Consider the following 21,217-nt stretch of genomic DNA (forward strand, 5'->3'; position numbering starts at 1 on the left):
AAGCACCTTTGTAAGGATCATTCCAAGTGTGTGGCACAGCTGAGGAAATCCCCTCTAAGGGAGGTGATGCTGTTTCCAGTACTACCAAGAACATCACAGGCATATCTTTGGTCTTAACTCTTTAAGTTTAGAAATTGAAGTGCTTTTGCTACCCTAAAGAAACTCACCAAAAGGTTTCTGTTCTATAGACAGATTTTGGCACCCCTTGGTGAAGCAATACAAGAGCAATACTCTGACTATGCCTGAGCATTTGCATATGAGTAAATTAGAAAAGGCATTCCTGCTTTTCCTTTTTTTGTTTTCTTTTCTTTTGTTCATTCCACAAAAGATCCAGGAGATACTGCTTCCTCATTTTAACCTGGCCTGAAAAAAAGAGAGTTGGGTGTTTGGGTAAGTCAGCACAGGAACAGTGCTCCACGCTGAGGATGCGGATGGGAGGCAGGTAAGTGGTCAGACTGCTTTATCCCAGTATTTTTGAGAAGAAATCCTGGAATTTTGGCTTTGGAAGGCATTTGCTTGTGGGTAACTGGGTGGTGTGAACTCACCACTGCAGGGAAGGAGAGTTTGGCACAGCAGCTGAAGTGAGCAGTAACACTCTACCCCACCACCGAGGCAGGGTTTCCCTTTTAAATTCCAAAGTCCTTTATTTGCCAAAAAAGAAGAAAATACAAAGTAAAAATACAAAGATCAAACCATGCCAGCACAAAATGTCTCCAAAACTACTTTTACAAAGTATGAAAACCTTTATTATTAAATATTCCATTTCTAACCCCCTCACCCAGTGATAACAGTGAGAAGATGAGCACACAAGAGAAAGCTCTGTTGATGTTTTTCTTACAGCAGCTCGTGTTTGTCACTGAGGTTCAGTTTTGTTTGCACAGACCTAAGATACTGATCTAGAGGCTCCAAATCCATACTGTTACAATGACAGTTCAGTGAGCTCAGCACTGGTCTTTCAGGACTATTTTGTTTCAGAAACTAAGCCCAGTACCTTGGTTAGAGTGTCTTGAGTCAACTTCCTTAAATCCTTGGTTCAGGAGAGCAGGAAGGCTTTGGAATCCCTTTTTTGTCTGTTCTGCAGCACTTGCCCCTCGGAGGCAGGAGGGGGGCTAGAGCAGTGCCCTTGCTTCATTGCCAAAAATTGGGATGCAGCAAGTACTACTGAGATTTTAGAAGAAAGAAAGAAAAAACCCACCTAGTACCATTCCAGCAGTAATACTGAGCCATATCTCCCCTCTTAGTATGGCAGAGACAAAATATTTGTGCTACAGAAGTAAAAAGCAAGGGGTTTGTAGGAACACAGGGCTTCATTTTGCTAGACAAAAGCAGACTAGAGAGAACAAATAAACACAAACATATTTTTATCATGCAAAACTGAATTTTACTCACTTTTCTGACTACTCGTAAGGAAAACGCCTTCGGTGTGAGCTGGATGTGCACTGAGAAATGCAGGATGTGTCCTTCCAGGGATGCAACATCTGAAGTGGCACTGACATGCAGTCAGGAGGCAGAGCCAGAGCCAAGGGACTCCTACAAATCATCTGGGCAGGGATTCCGGGGCTGCTTCGCTCTCAGAGCTGGCTGAGCTCGGGGGCTGCTGTGCTGCAGCTGAGCAGCTCTGCTGGCTGGGCACAAGCACCCTGGACTATCCCAGAAAAAAGCAAAGAAGTAGAACAGGAGTTCCCAAATTTACCTCACTTAAATCCTGCACAATTACAAACCTTCCATCCAGAGCAGCTGGGGACAGGGCTAAGTCACAAATGGGGTGTAGAACACCTCCTCTACAACTGCACGTGTGCCTGCTGAATTGTGGTTATTTTCAAGTACTTTAGGGACAGAGAATGGGTTTCTACTCCTGGAGTATTATTGCAGGTTTTGCACTGCCACCATGGTAGCAGTGGCTTCTGCAGCTTGTCCTTCCATTCACATAGAATGCAAAACATTTGCTGTAAATTGGGGGAGTGTTGTTGGATTAGCTTGTGTTGACCTAGCAGAAAGCATGGATTGGGTTTGGATTCACTCTGTATTGTGGTAGCAGTACTGAATATCTGTTTGTAGGAGAGAGGGGCTGGGTTTGGGCTCAGCAGAGCAGCTATGAGCTCCTGTCTCCATTTATTGACCCAAACCTTGGGAAGGCAGCTGGTGAGTTTTACCAGACTCTGGGTTCCGACTTCTGCAAAGAAAGGCACCACTTCAGGCTGGTGTGGTGTGAGGTGGGAGCCTGAACTCAGGGATGGGTTGAATTAAAGGCCCTCTGCAAAAGGCAGATGAGAAGGACCCTGAAGTGGTGACTGAGGCTTTCCAGAACTGGCAAATGAGACAGGGCAGTACTGCTGCTGCTGGAGGACCATCAGGGTTCCATTTCAGCCTAGAACGGGGTCAGGTTCTTCTTGTTCCTTTCGAGGAATCTTTGTCTTTGGAGAGATGTAAAGGGACATCAAACTGAAAGGCCCCTCTGGCCCATGGCAGTGAGGGAAGGGTGAACTCCTGCTGTGCCCAGGTTCTTCTCAGAAAACGTGGCTGGAGCTGGTTACAAGCAGCAGCTGTGGGGCCTCCATCCTGTGTCCATTCCTGCAGTCAGTTCCTTGCTGGTTCTGCATTTGGGCACTTGTGGAATCACCTCCAGGGAAGGTTTTCCCTTCGAGGTTATGGCAGTGATGGAGCTGGGATCCAGACCTGCTGTGTGCTTGCTGCATGCCAGGGGCCTGTCTTGGTTTGGTCTGAGTGCTCCTTGCTTCATCTGCTATTATGGGATGCAGGTCACCTGGCAGGGCCTTTGCTAACAATGTGGGCATCCAGAAGTTTCCCAAATACCAAGTCCAGGATCCTGGGGAGTGTGTATGCATCAGGTCAGTTCAACTGAAACCTCTCTCTCTTCCCGAGATTGCTCGTGGGAGGAGAGTTCTGGCCCCAGGGAGGCAGGAGCACATCCCCTGGGCAGGGAGAGGCAGGCCTGGGGCTTCAGAGGCTCCTGGAAAAGCCCGGAGTGCACTGGAGTGATCAGCCCGCTCCTCGTTGGGACACCGACCCCTGGAGGGACCGCAGGGCTCCAGTCCCGTCCTGGAGCTCGCTCTCCCCTGAGGGCAGCAGGGGCCTGCTGGGAACAGGGGCAGGCAGCGCCCGGAGCCAGCACACACACAACCACCCAGCACTACAGACTGGGCACAGCGGGCAGGGCTCACACCTGGCACAGCTGAGAAGGTAAGGCCCAGACCTGCTTGTGCATATGTAAGGGTTAAAATGAAGAATTTGTTCTAATCACCCCCGTGCTGAACCACAGACAGTGCCTGCTGGCCAGGAGGCACTGCTGCAGCAGCACTGTGTGCTGGGAGCAGAGGCATCACTTGTGATTCTAGGGGGAAAGTTGGTTTAATTTTGCACTTTAATGAATTCTTGCTTTGTTACAGCATTTCCTCCCTGAGACTGGGAGAAAAATTAATTTTGGCAATAATACAGACTAATTCCTTTACTAGTTAAAAGATAGGGTTGGGTTTTTTTCTTCATTAGCTTAGTCTCTTGGCTACAGGTTAAAGAAGGCTACAGGAGAGGAGGAGAACACAGGAATGGACAGAACTGGTGCACACCAGGCACAGCAGTCTCAACACAGCAGCTGAACAGCAGCAATCTGTATTTGCTGTAAATACTCTACAAAACACTTCTACAAAGTAGAAATGGACACAGACAAAGCTCTGGCCAGAGGCAGATCAGCACAGGAGGGGAGGTAGGACCAGAAGAGGTAACTCCATCTCAAATTCCTGGAGAACACAACACCTGTAGTGCTGAAAGTGCTCGCAGCCCCAGGGCAGTGAACCAGTCCAGCAGCCACTGTAAGAGCCTGGGGGCAAAGACAAAGGGGCTTCACCCTCCTGTGCACAGACACGTTCCCTTTGCTTCCAGGACAGCAAGGAAAAACCAGCTTCATTGTGACCTGTGTTTTAAAAGATTTCTAGACACACATTCAGGTTAATTTGGCAGCTCTTTTGTCACTCCTGGTGTAAAGCCAAGGGGACAGAGTGGCACAGGACAGAACTGACTGAGAAACAACAACTGTAGATGTTGCATGCAGCTGTTACAGGTAATCATTAGATGCTGGCATTTATTGCACATCGGGGGACATAACAGAATTTATATAGAAATGAAACAAGGTGCAATCACCATTTTCAATGAGTGTGGCACGAGAACACATTGTAAAAAGCCTTTTCATAGAAATTACCTTATTGCAATTACACAGGAAGACAAAAAGGGGTCTCAAGTTTCAGTGTACAAAATAAAGCACGTTGTTCCAATGATGGATTTAAGGAAAACCCCCAAGTGCCTCGGGACTGAATGCTCTCCAGTTTGAAAGCTATGGGCTAAGTGTCTTCCACTCCTCTATGCTGAGAGATCTGAGATAACTAGTTTGTCTGACTTGTCTCCAGTTTCAGGGGGAGGTAAGACTTCATCTGTGTCATAGTCTTCTTCACATGATCTGCAAAGACAAAAGGTGTGTCTTTAAAAGCTGTAATTTGGTTTTCAGGGCAGTTATTTCAGTGGCTGCTAAGCCAGCTGGCTAAAATGCATGTGAGAGGTGAACCTCGAGGAGATTCCTGAGGCACTGGGAAGAGGGAGGGAATAATCAGTAATCTGACAGCTGACATGGATCTCTGCTCCCATCCAGCCTTGTCTGTACGTTCCAGAACAAATTCTCACTGGTGTTCAGCATTAGAAAATTTGAATCCAGCTTGAGTAACAATTGTTATGAACTCCCAGAGCCTCAATAGTCCAGTGTAGAAATAAAGTCATCCAGTCACAGCCCCTGGCCCCAGAGGAGCCTTGGCTCAGAACACCTGGTCCAAAGCATCTTCTGGCTGAGGTGTGTTCTGACAGACACAGAAGAACAATTGTGGCCATGCTCTCATGTTTCTCTCTCCCTCAGTTTGAAGTTTGATATCCAGGATTGAGCATTTATGGTCCGAGGAGGTCTGGTGGGAATTCCCAGCTCCAGCTGCACTATCCAGGCTGGTTGGGTTCCATGCCCTGCAGCACAGGATATGGCTCTGGGGCTCTCAGCCCATTCCTAGACCTGAGAAATTATGTTTTTGAGATATTCCCCTTCAGTCACAGCATACTATGGGTTAGTTTTGCAGGGCTCCCAAGAAAGTAAAGTTCTTCCTTTTGTTCTAAAGCAAGGCTGCTCACAAAGGAAATGCTGGAGCAGGTGCTCCAAGGGGCAGCACAGGAATGGCTCTCACGTTCAGTGGTAAACTGGGCTGCAAAAAGGTAAACTCCTTTGATAGCCCAGCATGGATGTGCCAGGAAGGAATTGTCTACCCATTCCCATGGTGTTTTTCCCTTGGCTGACCCATATGCAGGCACAGCAAGCCCTTGGGAGGCTGTCAGGGTCTGTCCTGCTGTGGGCAGGATGCTCCCTGTGTGCAGGGGAGACCAGCCCAGACCTTCCTGGAGAACACTGTCCTCTCTCTTCCATTAGGAAAGCACCTGCTTACTAATTCTGCCACCTTCTGGATTCTTGCATAAGTGGGAGAAGGGAAACAATAGTCTGGTCTGGATCCTGCACCAATACCTGCTCTGACCACATGTGCAAGGTTGCCAAAATCTGTGCAATTCGCACCCTTCTTGCCTCAGTGGTGCCCGTGGGGGCTGCATCGCCCTGCCTCCCCCACCAGGAGTGGATTGGGAATGTTTGTAGGTGCCTCAGCTGCTCTAATCTCTCCTTGGTTTAAAGTGATGAAGCTGAGGAAAACTTTGTATTTCCATTTGAATGCTGTTCTTAGAATGTTTCTTTTGTATCTCCTTTTCCTCCAATTCTACCACCTTCTGTTAGCCTTGTCCCCTTCTCTCCTACCCATGGAATGTGACTTCTGCCATGCATTGCACACTCACCAGCAGCTGGAGCTCCATTATCATCATCTTCTTCAGGCACCTTTTGCTTCTGCACTGAACCCTCTCATGTCTGCATCAAAAGGGGCTTCCCACTGTCCTTTCCCAGTGAGTCACTTTTCCTCTGCACTGCTTTGCTCCTTAAGGCTCAACAGTGCCTGCCTTTCCCATCCTGGAATAAATGCTTTGCACCCTTATAGCTAAGGAGCATCTCTGGGATGCTTTTGACCAAGTTTAGCACTAAAGGTAATCAATCCCTGCTCTCCTTCCAGTCCCATAAAAATAAATATGGGCTTGTGTAGGTTAAACACCCATTCCTGATGACTCAACTGTGGCAACTCTAGGTTGTTCAAAGGAGGGAAATTACTCCACAAAATTCTTTGCCCTTCCTTCTGGCAAACACACATTTTGGCTCTGGGTGGTTCAGTGATGTCCTTGTCCCCCCTTTTCCCTTCCTTACACTGCTGGGTTCTAGGAATGGAGCAGCTGAGCCATCAGACAACTGGAGAGAGACAAGAACAATGGTCTGAGCTGCCTAAACCAACATCCTCTGATCCTGTGCCTCTGTCCCCCCTCTCCACTCTGAGCAGGATGCTCTGCATTGTGCCCTGGCTCCCTGTTGTTCAAGGGATGTTTTCCCACCAGCAGCTGATAAAAGATCCTCTTCCTCCTCCTTTTCCTTCCCATGTAGAAAGATCTCTTTCCCTGAAGGCAGCAGTGGTTTCCATGTCCATCAGCTGGCTGAGGCTGGGTTCTGGGACAGTGAACCAAGCAGTGCCCACTGCTGCTCTGCCCTGCAGGGAAGGCTTGGCTTGCTGCAAACCAAGGCTTGTATCTGCATCAAGGGCTTGTGCTGGCCAGACCCAGCTGTTGGTGCTGCCTCCTGAGAGCAGTGTGAGTGTCCATTGCCCAGGGACAGCCTCTCTCCGTGGAATCCCACGCAGGTCAGAGAGCAGAGCGTGGCTGAGAAGAGCTCGGATCAGCTGAGGCTTCCAGTGAAACGTGATGCTTTATTGTTGTCTCGAGCATGACAAGACCTTCCTCTTATTTTTGGTGACTGCAGCTCTCGATGGAGTCCATCACCCTGGAAGTCACTGGGAGTATCCCCTACCTTGATTCCAGTTCCAGGAGCAGGGCTCTCTCCTGGGCATGCCAGGCTTTAGACTGACCGGCTTTAGAAACTTTCCTTCCAGAGAAGCAGGGACAGGGCTAATCACAGATGTGGGACACATTTACTAATGCATCTGTGATTGCTGAATGATGCCTGTTTTCAAATGTACTCACAAAGACCTGATTTCATGTTCTGCCAGCTAACTTAGCCAAAAATCTTCCAGTCTCTCCCAGAGCTCACCAGGAATTGTCGTGGTTCTGTCCCTGCTCCCTGTTTCTGTCATCCTCAAAACACAGCAGAAATAATGTATGTGCAAAAACTCTTTCTAGCAAATTTGTCTGGGCATCCAGCTCTTTGTTTTTCTTTTTCCCTTCTTTTTCCTTCATTGTCTGTTGCTATGCTCCACAAATGAGATCTAATCCTGCTGCCATGACTACAGAGCTTTTCAGGGGCTCTTAAAAGCAAGCAGCCAGGTTGCTGACATGCTCTTTGCAGGAAGACACAGAGCTGCTTCAGATCAACTTCAAAAATCTGACATCACCTGTCGCTCTTCCCCTGGTTTTGGTGACTTTGGGAATTCGTGGTCCTGCAAAGCTTTAATGGCAGCCTCCTGTTTCTTTTTTGTGCTGTGGACACAGGTGTTGCAAAGCAGCTGCAGGAAATGCAGCAATTCCATCTTCCATCCTGCCCTACCTCATCTTCCACTGTGAAGGCCATGGAAAGGCCAGGCAGCTCAGAGGGGCTGAGGGAACAGTCTGTTGCTGTTTGGATGCACAGGCAGACAGGGGAACTGCTCTCAATAGCTTTGCAAATCTCTGTGCCTAATTACTAGGTGCTACTGTTATCCCAAGCAATTTCCAGTGTGGGAAGTTTTGAAACTGATGCAATCTTCTCAATACTCCACTGGCTCTATAAATACTGCTTAAGACTGGATGCAATCCTGAATCGTGCAGGATTAACACAGGGTAAGCATTCTTTGGGTGGTTGAAAGAAATAATCTCAAGATGCCAACACAGACACAAATCTAAAGGAAGATTAGACTGAGTCTCCATTTATCTGCAAGAAGTCCTTGCACACAGAGAAGTTCTGGAACAACTGCTCTGCCTAAATTCACTGACTAAAGATAGCTGGTGTGCCTGTCCAGAATCTTACAGTAGGCTGAAAACTTGAGTGTAGTATTGCAGAAACTAAATGTTTAAAGTCTCAACAAACTTAGTAAACGAATGAAAATATTGAAGTATAACTTATGAAGAGCACAGACTAATAGACAAAGTTGGACTAAAGAAAGTCTCTGCTAGGTGTAATGAATGTAACAGAGCTACAGCTTGTAATCTGTGACAGTGGGACATGGTCAATACCTGGCCAACACCAGCAAAAGTCAGTTGATCTCTATTTGTGTACAGTGACCAAGAGAAACAGGCTTTGTCCTTTTTCCCAGCTCCCTTCACTGGTGTGTGCAGCTGATCCGAGTGGCTGCCCCCCAACACTACTCCAATCCTGCTGTTGGGAGCAGCTGTCCCGGGCCTCATGTGCTCCAGAGTCCAGTCCAAATGCTCATCCCACTACTCCACTCCCTCTGCTGGCAGTGTCCCCGCCAGAGCCCAGCTGGAGGCAGCCGTGTGTGCCCAGGGCAGTGCCAGGCCCGCGCTCACCCCTCCTGGAGCTGCTCGTTCCCAGACTCCTCGGCCACCAGGATCTCGTACTCCTCAGCCGCGTACCTGTCCCAGTCCGAGGGCTCGGGGCCGTCGCTGTCCACGTCCTAAAGAGATCACACAGTCAGCCTCTAGGGTCGTAAGGAATGGATGGAAACAGGCAGGCAAAAACTGCCTCAACTGAGAGAGTCACAACCATCTTAGAGTGTTCTGACATCTGCACATAAAGGACTATGAAAAAATACCTCTCGTGGTCTGTAAAGCTCAGCATGTGACCCGAGCTGCCAACAAACTGCATCTGTTCCACTTCAGAAATGCAACAGCCACACACTTGCTGTGCTCTAGCTCTGTCTGTGCACTCCATGGCTGAAGAACTCGGTGATTTGAATTCTGTCCATCAAAGGTTAATTGTAACTGATCTTTTGAGGGACTCTTTACAGTTTGCTAAGTTAGGGCAAGTTTTAGAGAAGATTACAGGATAACACCTCTATAAACACCTGGCCCTCTGCCATCTACTACAGAATGGGGATAATCAGTTATCCCCCTTGTCCCACTTGACTGCTTTTATGATGAGCCAGTTTAAACAAACAAACAAACAGGGTGGTTCTGTCTTGGGACGTATTTAAGCCTTGAATCATGGAACCATGAAGTTTCTATTGGAGATTATGTGGGAACAGCTGTGAGGGAACCAGAGCTGGTGTTGGCATCCCCTCCACTTTTCTGTACTTTGAGCAGAGAAGAGGCTTCTAGGAGACAGTCAATAAGCTGTACTTGTGGAAAAAGTGTTCTATTCAGTTGGATTTTTCCTATATCCAGGAGCACTCTAAAGATGAGTGTGAGATTTTTTTATTTAGAAATAAAGGTTATTTATACCTTTTGCACTGCAAAGGGATCCCTCTGTTCATTGTCCAGATATTTCTCTAAATTGAAGAAGGTGTTGAAGAACACATGAGCCATTCTGCACCTCTTCAGGTCTCGCAAGGTTACTCTTCCTACAGAAAAAACCCACGTGGTTGTGTTACTGAGTTCTTACAAAAGTTTTAATTTTAACAGTTGTAGGCTGCAATATCACAAAATTCCTTCCCAAGTCCATCCAGGATTTTAACATTATTCAACAATTGTGTGTGTTTATTAAGCTTAAATCTCACATACCTCTGGAGGCCTTTGACATTCATGTGAAATATGAAGGAATGTGAATGGGGATGGCTCAGTTTTACAGTGTAGCCTGTCAGCACATCCCACAGCTGGAGTACACAAGAGTTGCTGCTCCAGTCCCAGGCAGTTAATTCACGAGCTCCCTTGTTTTAGTATTTCAGACCTCCTGATGCACAACATCATGGCCCAATGTGCTGTAATTTCTGCCCTGGGGCTGACACAGGGCTCTGCCTGTAGATGGCTTTCACAGTGGCTTTACCTTCTTTCTCTCTCCCGCACAAATGAGAGGGGATGAAAGCTCTGCCTAAACAGGACTTACCTTCTCTCTCTGGCTTAACAAGGTCCAGCATCTGGCACAGCAGGTCCTGGAAGGGCAGTGGCTCTATGCCCATCACCTCCATGCGCTCACACTGCTCCTCATAGAAGTATTCCAGCTCGTACATGGACAGCACCCCGTCCCCGTCCAGGTCCATGCAGCGGAACCAGTACTCGATGCTGGGAACAGAGCAGGGAACTGCAGCACTGCACTGGGACACGAGACTGCAGCAGTGCCCATTCCCCCTACCCACCCCCAAGGCTCTTCTGCCACAGCCTGGCATAAACCCAGGGATGACAAGAGCCGCTGGGAAGGGTCAGGGCACAGGCCAACACTCCAGGGATCTCCTGTTAGTCTCCCAGGTGGCTGTGAGCAGCACAGCCATGCTCACGACCTGTCTCACCTGTACCCAGCATCCACTGTGCTGCAGCCCAAGGGGCTCACATAGGGCAGGGAGTCCCTGTCTGACCCAGCAGCAAGAGCTGGCCAGATAGAGCCAGCTCTGAGCCCAGGACATTGCAGAGACCCTGGTGAGGGACAAGGCAGCTGTGTCACGCACTCATTTGCTCCTTTATACACAAGGCAGTACTCTCAGGCACTCTGCATGCCTCCTCCCCTCTGGAGGGTCCAAGCCTACAGTTCTGGATTCTTCTTCTCTTGTTACATGTAAGATTCCTTGTGCTAACACTCACGTGCACATCTGGATCACCCCCTGGCTGTACAAACCAGGCCACAGGCAGGTTTTACAAAGTGCCACAGTGAAGTTTCCCCACAAACCCTCCTTACACACCCACTCCACCTGTGAAGGGATGTGCCCCACTGCTTTCCAGCACCTCAGGAGTGTGTGCTCAGAGCCAGTGCCTCATGGCATGAGGTGATCAAAAGCACTGGTGACTACCAAGATACTTGAAATTACAAGAAAACTCTGCTTCCACACAAGTTTTCCTCAAGAAAGGCAAATGATTTGACCAACCATCAACAGTAAGATGTTTTCTTCCAAACAATCTCCAGACCCCAAGCTGCTGTCTCTTGCAGAAAGTGGTAGGTCACAGAAGTTTCCATATCTTTTTTGCTCATCTCAATGATTTTCCTAAGATACAGAAATCAGTCTCACCTTGTAGCACTCCTTTTGTCTTCCTCCGAAATCAGGAGCCACACAAAATCCGCATAACTCATGCGCCCTTCCTTTTGAACTTCAGTGCCTCTAGAAGACACACCAGGAAAAAAAAAAAAATTAAAAATCACCAGGCCCTTAAATAGGAGGTCATCAAAGGTAATTTTCAAATCATTAGTGAGAAAAAATGGGGCACTGTCACTCACTTAGCCTGTACTCCCTGCACCCTGCAGCACCAGGCACAGCATTTGCTGCCTTTTTATCACTGCAGAGCTGAAGCTCATCTGCCACATCCCCTCCCACAGCAAGTCCCTTTTCAGAGACTTCAAAGCAGTGCTCTCCAGATATCCCTGTGCCATGTCTTCCAGCTATGCCCACTTATCCCATCCTATGGGATTTTTATTTTGTTTTCTTAAGATACCTGCAAGTCTCACTCCATGTTCAGGCAGCTCCAGCTGGAGCACCCTGTTGGAAACCATTCTGATCAGGGGCATTTCTGAGAGCAACTTGTATTTCTCAGCCTGACAGAAATTCCCTTTCCTTCTTCCCCCAAGCAGTGTGCTGTTCCTCACCTCACCACAGCGCCGCTGAATATCCGCTCAATGATCCTGTTTGACAAAGCTGGAAACAAGGAAAACATGGAGAAAGTGAAGCCACAGCTCACAGGAATAACTACAATCAGTTGTTCATGCTGAATTCACACAAAGCCCTTTCCCATTGTTAAAAGAAGGCTCTAACTACAACGCCTGTCTAACCACCCTCTGTTTAATAGCATTTTCTAAAACCCCAAGATGATTCTCCCAGTGTGTCTGCCTTTGTATCCTTCCAAACACCACACTGTCCCACAAAGATGGCAACTGTTATCTGGATCCTTCCAAATGGACGTGTTACTCCTACTTTGCTGCAGTAGGATTTGTCACCTAGTAGAAGGAAACTATCCCAGCGTGTACTGCAAAAGAAGTTCAGTTACCAAGCAAAAATGACACATCAAATCCCAACAAAACACTTTGGAGGAAAGGACAGGCTGTGGCAACCATGCTGCAGGGAAGACAACGAAACACCAGCATGAAGGTGAGGCTCTGCCAGCCGGAGATGTGTGGGATAGATTGTTCTGGCAGAGCACAAGCCAAGCAGCAGGTACCAGTTGTGGGCAGGATTTGCACAGTGACCTCACCCTCCCAGGACTCCTTCTACACATTCTCCATCACTCCTGGGGTCCTGGCACAGTTCTGGCACTGCAGCCAGGCAGACCCAGCCTGCCCCACCCCTCAGGTGCCCTGGCACAGCTGACAGGCTGCTGGGCACTGCACCCATGGCTTCTCCACTTAATCCTTGGCTCCCCAGCACCTCAGGGCTCTCAAGCCTCCTGTGCAACAAATACTCCATCCCACACTGCAGCTTCCCAGCAGGACCAATCTCCTGTATCACCCACCCCAAGGGAGGCACTCCTCCATCCTCACCCACCCAGCCCTATGATCAACACTCCCGAGTCCTGTGACTGCCACACCCACCCAGAACCCCCAGGGCCTCCCCATAAATGCCTGCACTTGGAACACATGGGTGTTTTAGCCCTTTGTGGATTTGTACTCCATTAAAAGGAAGATCCATGCTGAACTGAAGAGATACTCTCCAGAGTCCATCTGCAAGCTGAAATCCCCCAAGCTTCACTGGACTCTGGAATTCCTCTCATGCATAACTAGATTGCACTTCAACAATCTCTGAAGTTCACAGGGGCTCATCCTTCTTGTCCCTACTCCCAAGTTACTGCAAAGCCCTCAGTAAATAATAAACAAGTTCCAGGACATTATTTTAGCCTGTCCTCCTGGCAGTGACCCACACATGAACAGAAGCTCCATCTGTAGCTACTCATGCAGAAAATAGTGTGTCCTGCAGTTCTCTGTCTAAGCTTATACAATTCCTTCTCTAAATCAGCATTTATTTAAGAGATGGGTTGCTCCATTGAAACTTTTTTTGAGGCATCAAATTAACAAAATAAAAGGCAGGGTTTATTCTCCAGTTATATATATATATAAACATTATATTTTCAGCAATGCCCTCACCCCACCACATTTGCAGGCAGCATACCTTGATCACTGTACCTAGCCAGGTCCTTCTGGCTGATGTAAAGGTCATGGTCAGTGTCCAGCTCCCAGAATTTGCAGTATATAACATAAAAGTGCTCATAGGAGAAGTAATCTGTGATCTGATTTATGTCATCCTCTTCTTCCAAGAGAGCAAGAGTCTGAAAGGGTACAAATATGGTGGGAAGTTAAACCTGGATGACGAGGCAGCTCAGCAACTGAAGTGCTCCAGGTTCTCAGGAAGCTGGGTGAACACAGCCTTGAGACCTAACCCAAAGTGCAGCCTTTCCCCGATAGATGTGATTGCTGTATTCCTTAGCAGGCACTTACAGAGCACCTGGCTTGGCCATCCTGCTTAGCACAACATCTCTGCCACTCCAATCAACAATTCCTGCTCCTGTTCAGCTGTAGTGAAAAGTGAGGCAGAGAAACAGGAACACAAACTGCTGTGTCAGCTGGGATCCATGGTCTGGGAAACATTCCTGATCTGCACCAGAGACTCTTTGGCCACTTCCAGCAGCAAGTCCACAGGAACTGATGTGTCTTACACATCACACATCCCTGTCTGCCTCCTGAAGGGCAAAATCAAGTCATGTTCCAGACTCACACCCGGACTGCGGCAGGAGAGATGGACCCCAAACCAATCACACTGACTTCCCTGTGCTGTTGCTGGCAGGAATCATTCTGGTTTAACTGGGAGGCTCAGACAGATTTCCAGCCATAACATCTGTTCACATGTCTTATTAGGAAACATTTAGTGCTAACATGTTTCATTCCCACTTTACACCTTCCTGTCCTTCCCAGCAACAAGAGGGCATTGCATGTTTCCCAGTGCCACCTCCCTACTTTTCTTCTTGGTGCTGAGGGACACCAGAAGCCTTCTTGACTAATAAATCATGGCTCCAGTGAGCACAGGCCTGGCCTCCCCTGCCCTCACAGCCTGAGCTATCCCAAGGAATGGTTTCCCCAAGCAGGCAGGCTCAGTGGCCCTGCTATCCAGAACCATAAAAACAGATGCTATGTGTTGGCACTGGTATTTCAATATCAACTTCCAGCCACCTCCACATCCAAGGAATCCAACTGAATCCAAACAAAACTCTCACCTCCTGCCATCCACCAGGTTCAGTGGAGTTTCTGGCAGGGATAACAGGATGGCACTGCCAGACCTGCACTGTTCTGACTTGCTGACACCCAAGTCCAAACACCTTTGATCCATCACTCACTGGCCTCTCCAGACTGTATGTGTCTCTCCCTCTCTTTACAGATGGTAATCACTCGGGGAGCTTTTGCCATAACTATTTTTTTCTTTTGTAGCTCACACTCAAAGATGCCATTTACACATCTAAAGTTCAGCAAGGAGCTGAACTTCTCTGCTGCAGGAGATGAAAGGCAGAGTAGATACGGAAGGAAAAAAAGGGAGAGAGTGTTTAAAGGAAGAAAATGGGTGAATAAAGATGCAGGATAAGCTGGGAAGATTTATTAGTAACAGAGGTTGGGAAGGAACTGGGATGCCAGGGCTTGGCCTGGCATGAGCCAATTCAAAAGAGCACTCATTTTCCCATTAGCTGATGGGGGCAGTAGGGCAGATGATGCCTGAAAGCAGAAAGAATGTGAATTCATACTTGAGGGGTTTGAGGAAGACAGCACACTACACCTGGAAGGGCAAACAGGGCACAGGAGGGAAATCTCATTGTTTCAGCCAAGTCCTTCACCTTTCAGCCTAAAGACTTTCTGGCTCTTTAGGTTGGGCTGGACATGAGCAGTATGGGACAGTTTTAACCTGGTGCTCTTTTGGGCAAAATACACAGAGGACAGAGATCCAAATCCTGCCATAAGGACACACTGCAGGCACTGGAACTAGAACTAAGCTCCATTCATTATCCTGGGGAGATTAGCTCCCGAGGTGCCTCATCCTGCAATTGCAGAGATGTTCCTGACCAGCTGTCAGTGGGCTGAGGGCTGCCTGGGAGGCAGGAAACTGGCTCTCCTATCCCTGGCACTCCTGCAGCTCTTCTTGGCTGCTTGTGAGCCACTTCACATGGGGGCACTGCTGTGTTCTGCTTCCCTTCCTGCTGGCTGGACCAGGAGCCAGGCTGCTCCATGTGGCCTCAGAGCTGGTACATGCTCACACCCTGACCTCTCAGTGCCCTGGGGCCATTCCTGTCCCTGCTCTTCTCAACTCAGACACAGCTCCTCCAGTAGCCCCAACACACTCCTGGCACTGAGCACTTGGCTCACCCCACTGCAGCCCAGGCACAGCTCCCTCATCCAGCTACAGGAACAAGGAATGCTGCACTCTGGATCCTGTTCCCACAGAAACCCACGTACTTGCAAGAAGTTGCTTTTCCTCAGCTCTGTTAGAGTGATCTTCCCCGACCAGGATCGATTGACTGTGTAGAATATCCTCTGTATAACCTGCAACACATGAACAGTGCTCTTGAAATCAACTTCTGAAACACAGCAGTTTGGGAATTTAAATGAAGTGCCTTGGTTTATTCACTCATCCTAAGGAGACTTCTTTTTGAAAACTGTTTTGTGATCTTTTCTGTAGATACTGCTACCCTTAATCAGCTACACAGTCTGAGAGCAACATCTGCTTCCTAAACAGTATTATCCCTTTCCAGTCTGCAAACATTTTCACTGCTCTAAATTCACCTCTTTGGGCATGCAAGAACATGTCAGGGAACATGTTCAAAAGTGCTGATGAATCACTTTGAATTTTTCAGCTTTAAGGGGCTGTAGTTTGCATGGATCCCCAATGAAACAGGGTTCTAGGGAGAAAGAAAAAAAAAAAAAGACTTCTGATTCTTCTGGTTCCCACAGAGGAAGCAGGGCATGTAAATGAAAGACACAATTAATGTCTGACCCATTGCAACTATAACAATGTCTCGTGTTCCCAGTGCCTTGCTGAAAGTAAGCAGGAGATGTTGTTTGCAATTTTTTTGGGCAGGTTTTAACCTCATTTGCCTCCTTTCCAGATCTGCCTCTGGTGAAATTGAGCAAAAATCATGGGGGAGAGGCATAGACCCCTCAGAAGCCAAAAGTAAACAGCTCCCAGTGTGAGACTGAGCCCAGTCCCAAGCTCCTCAAAAAGCAAACAGCCCTTCCCAATCTGCTCCTTGTCAGCTGTCGAGTATCATCACAGAGTGGGGAAAACACAAATGGGTGACCAAGCACGTGCAAGAACAAACCTAACAGGGCAAACAACAACAAATAAATATCACCAGCATGAGAAAGGAGGAATAGAATTAATTTGACTATCAGCACTGAAATCTTGTTGACCAAACCTACTACAAACCTTTGATGTCTCTGACATGTTGGCACATTATCCCAGAATTCTGGTAACCTTTAGTGCACGCTGTTCCAACACAAAAATTAACTTTACACAATGAGGTGGACATTACAGGGAGTAATCCAGCTAGCAAATTAAATGGGATGGATTCCTCTTTTAGCCAGAATTGGTTTCAAGTGGGCAACCACTACTGAAGGGGCATCTTTGGACTCAGTCACACAAGTGCTGGTTCTTAGTCCAGAACAGATCCAGAACCAAGTAGGAGATTGCTCCCAACAGTCTGCTTTGGGATACACAGTGAGACAGTAACTGCTGATGGCACACACAACTCTGCGAGCAACGAGAATGATGAGAGGATTCAAATGTACCCTGAAGAGAGAGAATTAATAGATTCAACTTAGCTGAACATGACAACTGTTGGTAACACTGCAGGCCCTTCATCACTCCAGGCCTAAGAGGTGGATGTCCTTCTAAAGCTGGGTGTCACTTTAATTAAAAACAAACCAAAAACCAGACCTATCCTAACTGTAGCAATCACTGAGCAATGCTCTGTGGCCTGTGTAGCACAAGAGGTCAGACTAGGTAATTACAATGATCCTTTCTGGTCTTAAGCATAATGTTTGTTTCCTCTCTCATGCCTCTGGCAGCCACTGCCATTCTGGACTCTGTTTCTGGACCTTGGCTTTTTCTTCCACACTGCACAAGAGCTCAGAGACTGGAGTGTGTCTCACCTCACACAACACCCATTATCACACCTGACAACTTTGTACCAACTCTTAAAAGTACAGGGTGTTCACACCATTCCAAGGACTCAGAAACAGCAATCCCAAGAATCAGAAACAGGAGCCCATATCAGTAATTCTTCTTTTCCTCTGCCTGCAGGGTAATAAAAGACAACAAACTATTCCCATTTGCAACACCTAAACTGTTCATCTACCAGACCACATTGATAAAGATGTCCTGTCTACTCCCTCCTCACCTATCTGTAAAAATAAGCCATTCAGAGGTAAAATGGGATCTCTTGTCATATCTCTTACCGTGTCCAGTCACTCAGTGCAGGCTTTATTATTCAAATAATGGTCTGGTTTCAGTGGAGAGTACATAATATATATCTCACTATAAAATCTCAGTACTTCTCTTTCTTTTCCAGTTTGTAAACACCAAGCTGTCAAAAAAAGCATTTGGGAAGCATCCTAGAGCATCATTACCCTGATACCCAGCCACAGATGATCTGCAGCGTGCAAGTCACACCTGTCACTTAAGCCATAACTGGCTTCATTTTTCTGAGTTCACTACATAACCACAGATGCACAGAACATCCTGAGCTGGAAGAGGGCACAAGGATCATAGAGTCAAATTCTTAGTTAGCCTTTGGAAGGAGAAGCCTCTTTCTACTTGCCCATTATCCTCATATAATTGACCTCCAGGCCCAAACCATTCATGGATCAGTTCCAGACCTTTCCCCAGTCTTCCCACAGAAGAACAAAAGCAATACCATTTCTGGACAAAACAGGAACCTTTATTAACCCCGTGGCTGTTGTCCCCTTACACATTTGCATTGGAGCTACTGTGCAAGCTGAAGCACTTCCACAAGCTTTAATCTTTAAATTGTGTTTAGCTCACAGCTTTCCAAGAGCAGCATGCACTGCTAACTCTGAGCCTGGCTTGAACATTTGGGTAGAAGTCACACTAAAGCTTTACAACAAATGCAACAGGATATTCTGTGATGTTCTGCATCATCTTCACCAGCTTCAGGAGTTGTCTCTGTTGAAACAAACACAACTGGTTTAGTAATACAGTGGCCAATAAAACAGATAGGATACAGATAAAATTCCAGCCTGTTGTGTCCAAAAGGCCCCTTTAAAAGGTGCTGGAGTGGCAATAAGAACTGAAAGGTGCATACACATCTTACCCATCCTAGACTGGGCGGTCACTCCCCAGGAGATTTCAGCCAAGTGATGCTGTACCCAGCAATGAACACAAAGCCACCTGTCCTTACGGCCCTTGTCTGTAACACAAACATGAACTGTAATTCTTGTGTGGCAGCAAATGCAGCATTCTGGCTCTGTAAGGTGGTATAAGGCACTCTACCTTGAAGCAATGAAAATGATCCAAGTGGTCTCAAAATCCAAGGACAAAGCTGTTTCCTTCATTACCTCCTGGTGGAAATACTGGACTTTGTAACCTTAAAGAGGGACGTGCCAAACCGTCTGTGAAAGGAGAGGTGAGCAATAGGAACTCCTGCTATCACAAAGCAGAGCCACTGCTGCAGAGGACCAAGTGCTGCTCTTCCAGATGGGCACAGGCTGCCCAGTGGCCTCCTGCCTCCCCAGGTGCTGACCCTGCTTCAGCCCAGGCGATTCTGCTGTTGGCACAGATCCCCAGAGCAGTGCTGAAGGACAGCTCACCTTTGTCAAGTGTGCTGCTTCCCAGCCCTCTCCTCAGCTACAGGCACCACCATTCCCTGCTGCCTTTGGAGCAAGCCTTGGAATCCACCTCTATCCCAGCAGTGCCAGTAAGGGTGCCCAAAGGCTCTCACTGCAGCAGGAAAGTACAGCAGACATACCAGCAGGATCAAGAAGCACTGAGGAGCTTCGTGTACTTATGAGAATCTGGTTCTGTGACTGCTTTGATGACACAGCACTGAGCCCAGGCACCAGGGAAGTGGTGGAAAAGGAGAGAGGAAGGAAAAGGTGCTGCCCTTTAGCAGCAGCCTGCACTTCAGTTATCTGGAAGTGGAAGCTCAGCTTCACCCAGCTGGTCTCAGCCACACTGTGCAGTGCCCCTGCTGAGTCCAGAAAGGGCAGCAAGGGTGACCATGTGAGGGATTACTCAACAAAGACATTTGTTTCTTGCCTGAAAAATACAAGTGTGTGACTTAAGAGGAACCCATAAAGGCAGATGCAGAGAATTGCCTTTGTCAGCAGCCAGGGCAACCACACATGGCACTGACCCGTGGATACTGCAGTCAGAAGCCAACCTTAGTGTGACCTTAAACCTTTCAGTCTCACCCCTTCATGCACTTGAAACACCAAGTACCAGGGTGCACTTGCCACAGGCACTTTCCACACTCACCCATTCACATGCCTCCATAATTCCCTGACCATTCCTATACCTGTTCTGGCTTAATGTTTAAGTTGTCTTGCTCCACAGGGACTAAACATGTTGATTATATACTGCTGCTCGCTGTCATGATCAAGTGCATCTAAAACATTCAGAATGGATTCTCATTATACATTTTCATTAGTGTGACAGTTCAGGGTTTGTCCTGAAGAAGTGTCTTTGTGCCACCTGCTCCTTTCAGGAAAGGAACAAGCCTGTGTGTGCCAGCAGCCTCCCAGCTGCCATGTGTGGTGCAGCTCCAGGCAGGCCCTGGCAAGCAAACAGGACAAACTTTGGGCCCTGAACCCTGTTGGGATACAGCTCCCACCAGGTCTGTCATTATTTGAATTTGTTACTGCTGCAGAGATAAACTTCCCAACATTTATACCTTTTATCCAGATTCACACCCAACATGAGCCAAGCTCGAGGCTTAAAAAAAGTACAAACAGAGTCAGGTAAAGCACCAGCCTAAGTGCTGACTGCAGAGCTGGAACAAAGCTATGAGCAAACCCCAGCCACAAACCCAGTCACAAACGCCTGGGGACAGACATCCTGGCAAGAGGATGGTTGGACAGCAGATCCCTGGGGGCAAGGGGCACTTTGTGCCAAGGAACAGTCACGGATTCTCCAAGCCTCAGTGACAGAAACCTTCAAACAGGCAGCCTTCCATGTCTCAGCAGCCCAGCACAATTCAGGGTGACTCAGCAGCTCTCAAAGACCAAAGAACTTCTTTTCCATTCATCAGGCCAAAAAAGATGTTTTTATAGATTTGCTTAAGACCAGAAACAATCATTATTAACCTTTTGAATAACCCCTTGCACAAACGAGCAGATTATTTTTTCCTTTGGAAGCAGTTGTTAAAGTACCTCATGGCCAGTAATATTAAAAACACCTGTATTTTTAACTAACTGAAGGATTTGCTGGTGGGAACAGTGACAGATCCCAAAGGGAGGCAGTGGCATCACAGGGGATCAAACAGGCAGCCTACCGTTGTAATATACCGGGAATGGAACTCCGGAGCATCCTTCAGGAACGTGAGGCCAGGATGTGTTTCCACCACATCCTGCAAGGTAAGAGAAAATGAAATGAAATCGATTTTCTTCTCCTTTTAATGCTTAGAAGTTACTGGGCTTACTTTCACTTACTCTTGAAATTATTTGCAGCATTAACAATAAAACTGAAATCTTTTAATCTATCAAGTGAACCTTCTATTATTGTAATAGAATGCATTTGCTGGGCAATACGCACCTGGTGGGCCAGTTTGATTTACTTAAGGACAGAAAAACAAAGGAAGAGAGTTAGTGAGTAGATGAAAACTCATTTCCATTGAATGAGACAAAAATTAATTGATTGACCATGCAACTATCTCCTCTCCAAGATTTTTGTTTTCCTCCATTCATTGAATGTAATAACATTTGTTAGAACTAGGTGTCAGAAATAAACATTCCTTGAGAAAGTCTCCTTCCCTGTCCAATGAAAGCTGTGAGCCTCAGAATGCTTACAGATAACGATTA

General features: G+C 47.4%; 1 protein-coding gene across 3 annotated transcripts in view; it reads right to left on the bottom strand.

Moving 5' to 3' along the window:
• Positions 1 to 632: 632 nt before the first annotated feature.
• Positions 633 to 21,217, bottom strand: part of PPP2R3A (protein phosphatase 2 regulatory subunit B''alpha) — a 56,490-nt gene continuing 35,905 nt past the window's right edge. For all 3 annotated transcript variants that reach the window (XM_082288311.1, XM_082288310.1, XM_082288312.1), the window contains 9 exons: positions 20,692 to 20,766; positions 15,638 to 15,724; positions 13,314 to 13,470; positions 11,801 to 11,849; positions 11,229 to 11,318; positions 10,118 to 10,293; positions 9,517 to 9,635; positions 8,644 to 8,750; positions 633 to 4,468 (listed from right to left, as the gene is read on the bottom strand). In XM_082288311.1, coding sequence (XP_082144437.1) covers positions 4,372 to 4,468; positions 8,644 to 8,750; positions 9,517 to 9,635; positions 10,118 to 10,293; positions 11,229 to 11,318; positions 11,801 to 11,849; positions 13,314 to 13,470; positions 15,638 to 15,724; positions 20,692 to 20,766 — 957 coding nt within the window. In that variant the 3' untranslated portion in view covers positions 633 to 4,371. The remainder of the gene's footprint in view (positions 4,469 to 8,643; positions 8,751 to 9,516; positions 9,636 to 10,117; positions 10,294 to 11,228; positions 11,319 to 11,800; positions 11,850 to 13,313; positions 13,471 to 15,637; positions 15,725 to 20,691; positions 20,767 to 21,217) is intronic.

The sequence above is a fragment of the Coloeus monedula genome, assembly GCF_965178545.1.
Source record: "Coloeus monedula genome assembly, chromosome: 10".
NCBI lineage: Eukaryota > Metazoa > Chordata > Aves > Passeriformes > Corvidae > Coloeus > Coloeus monedula.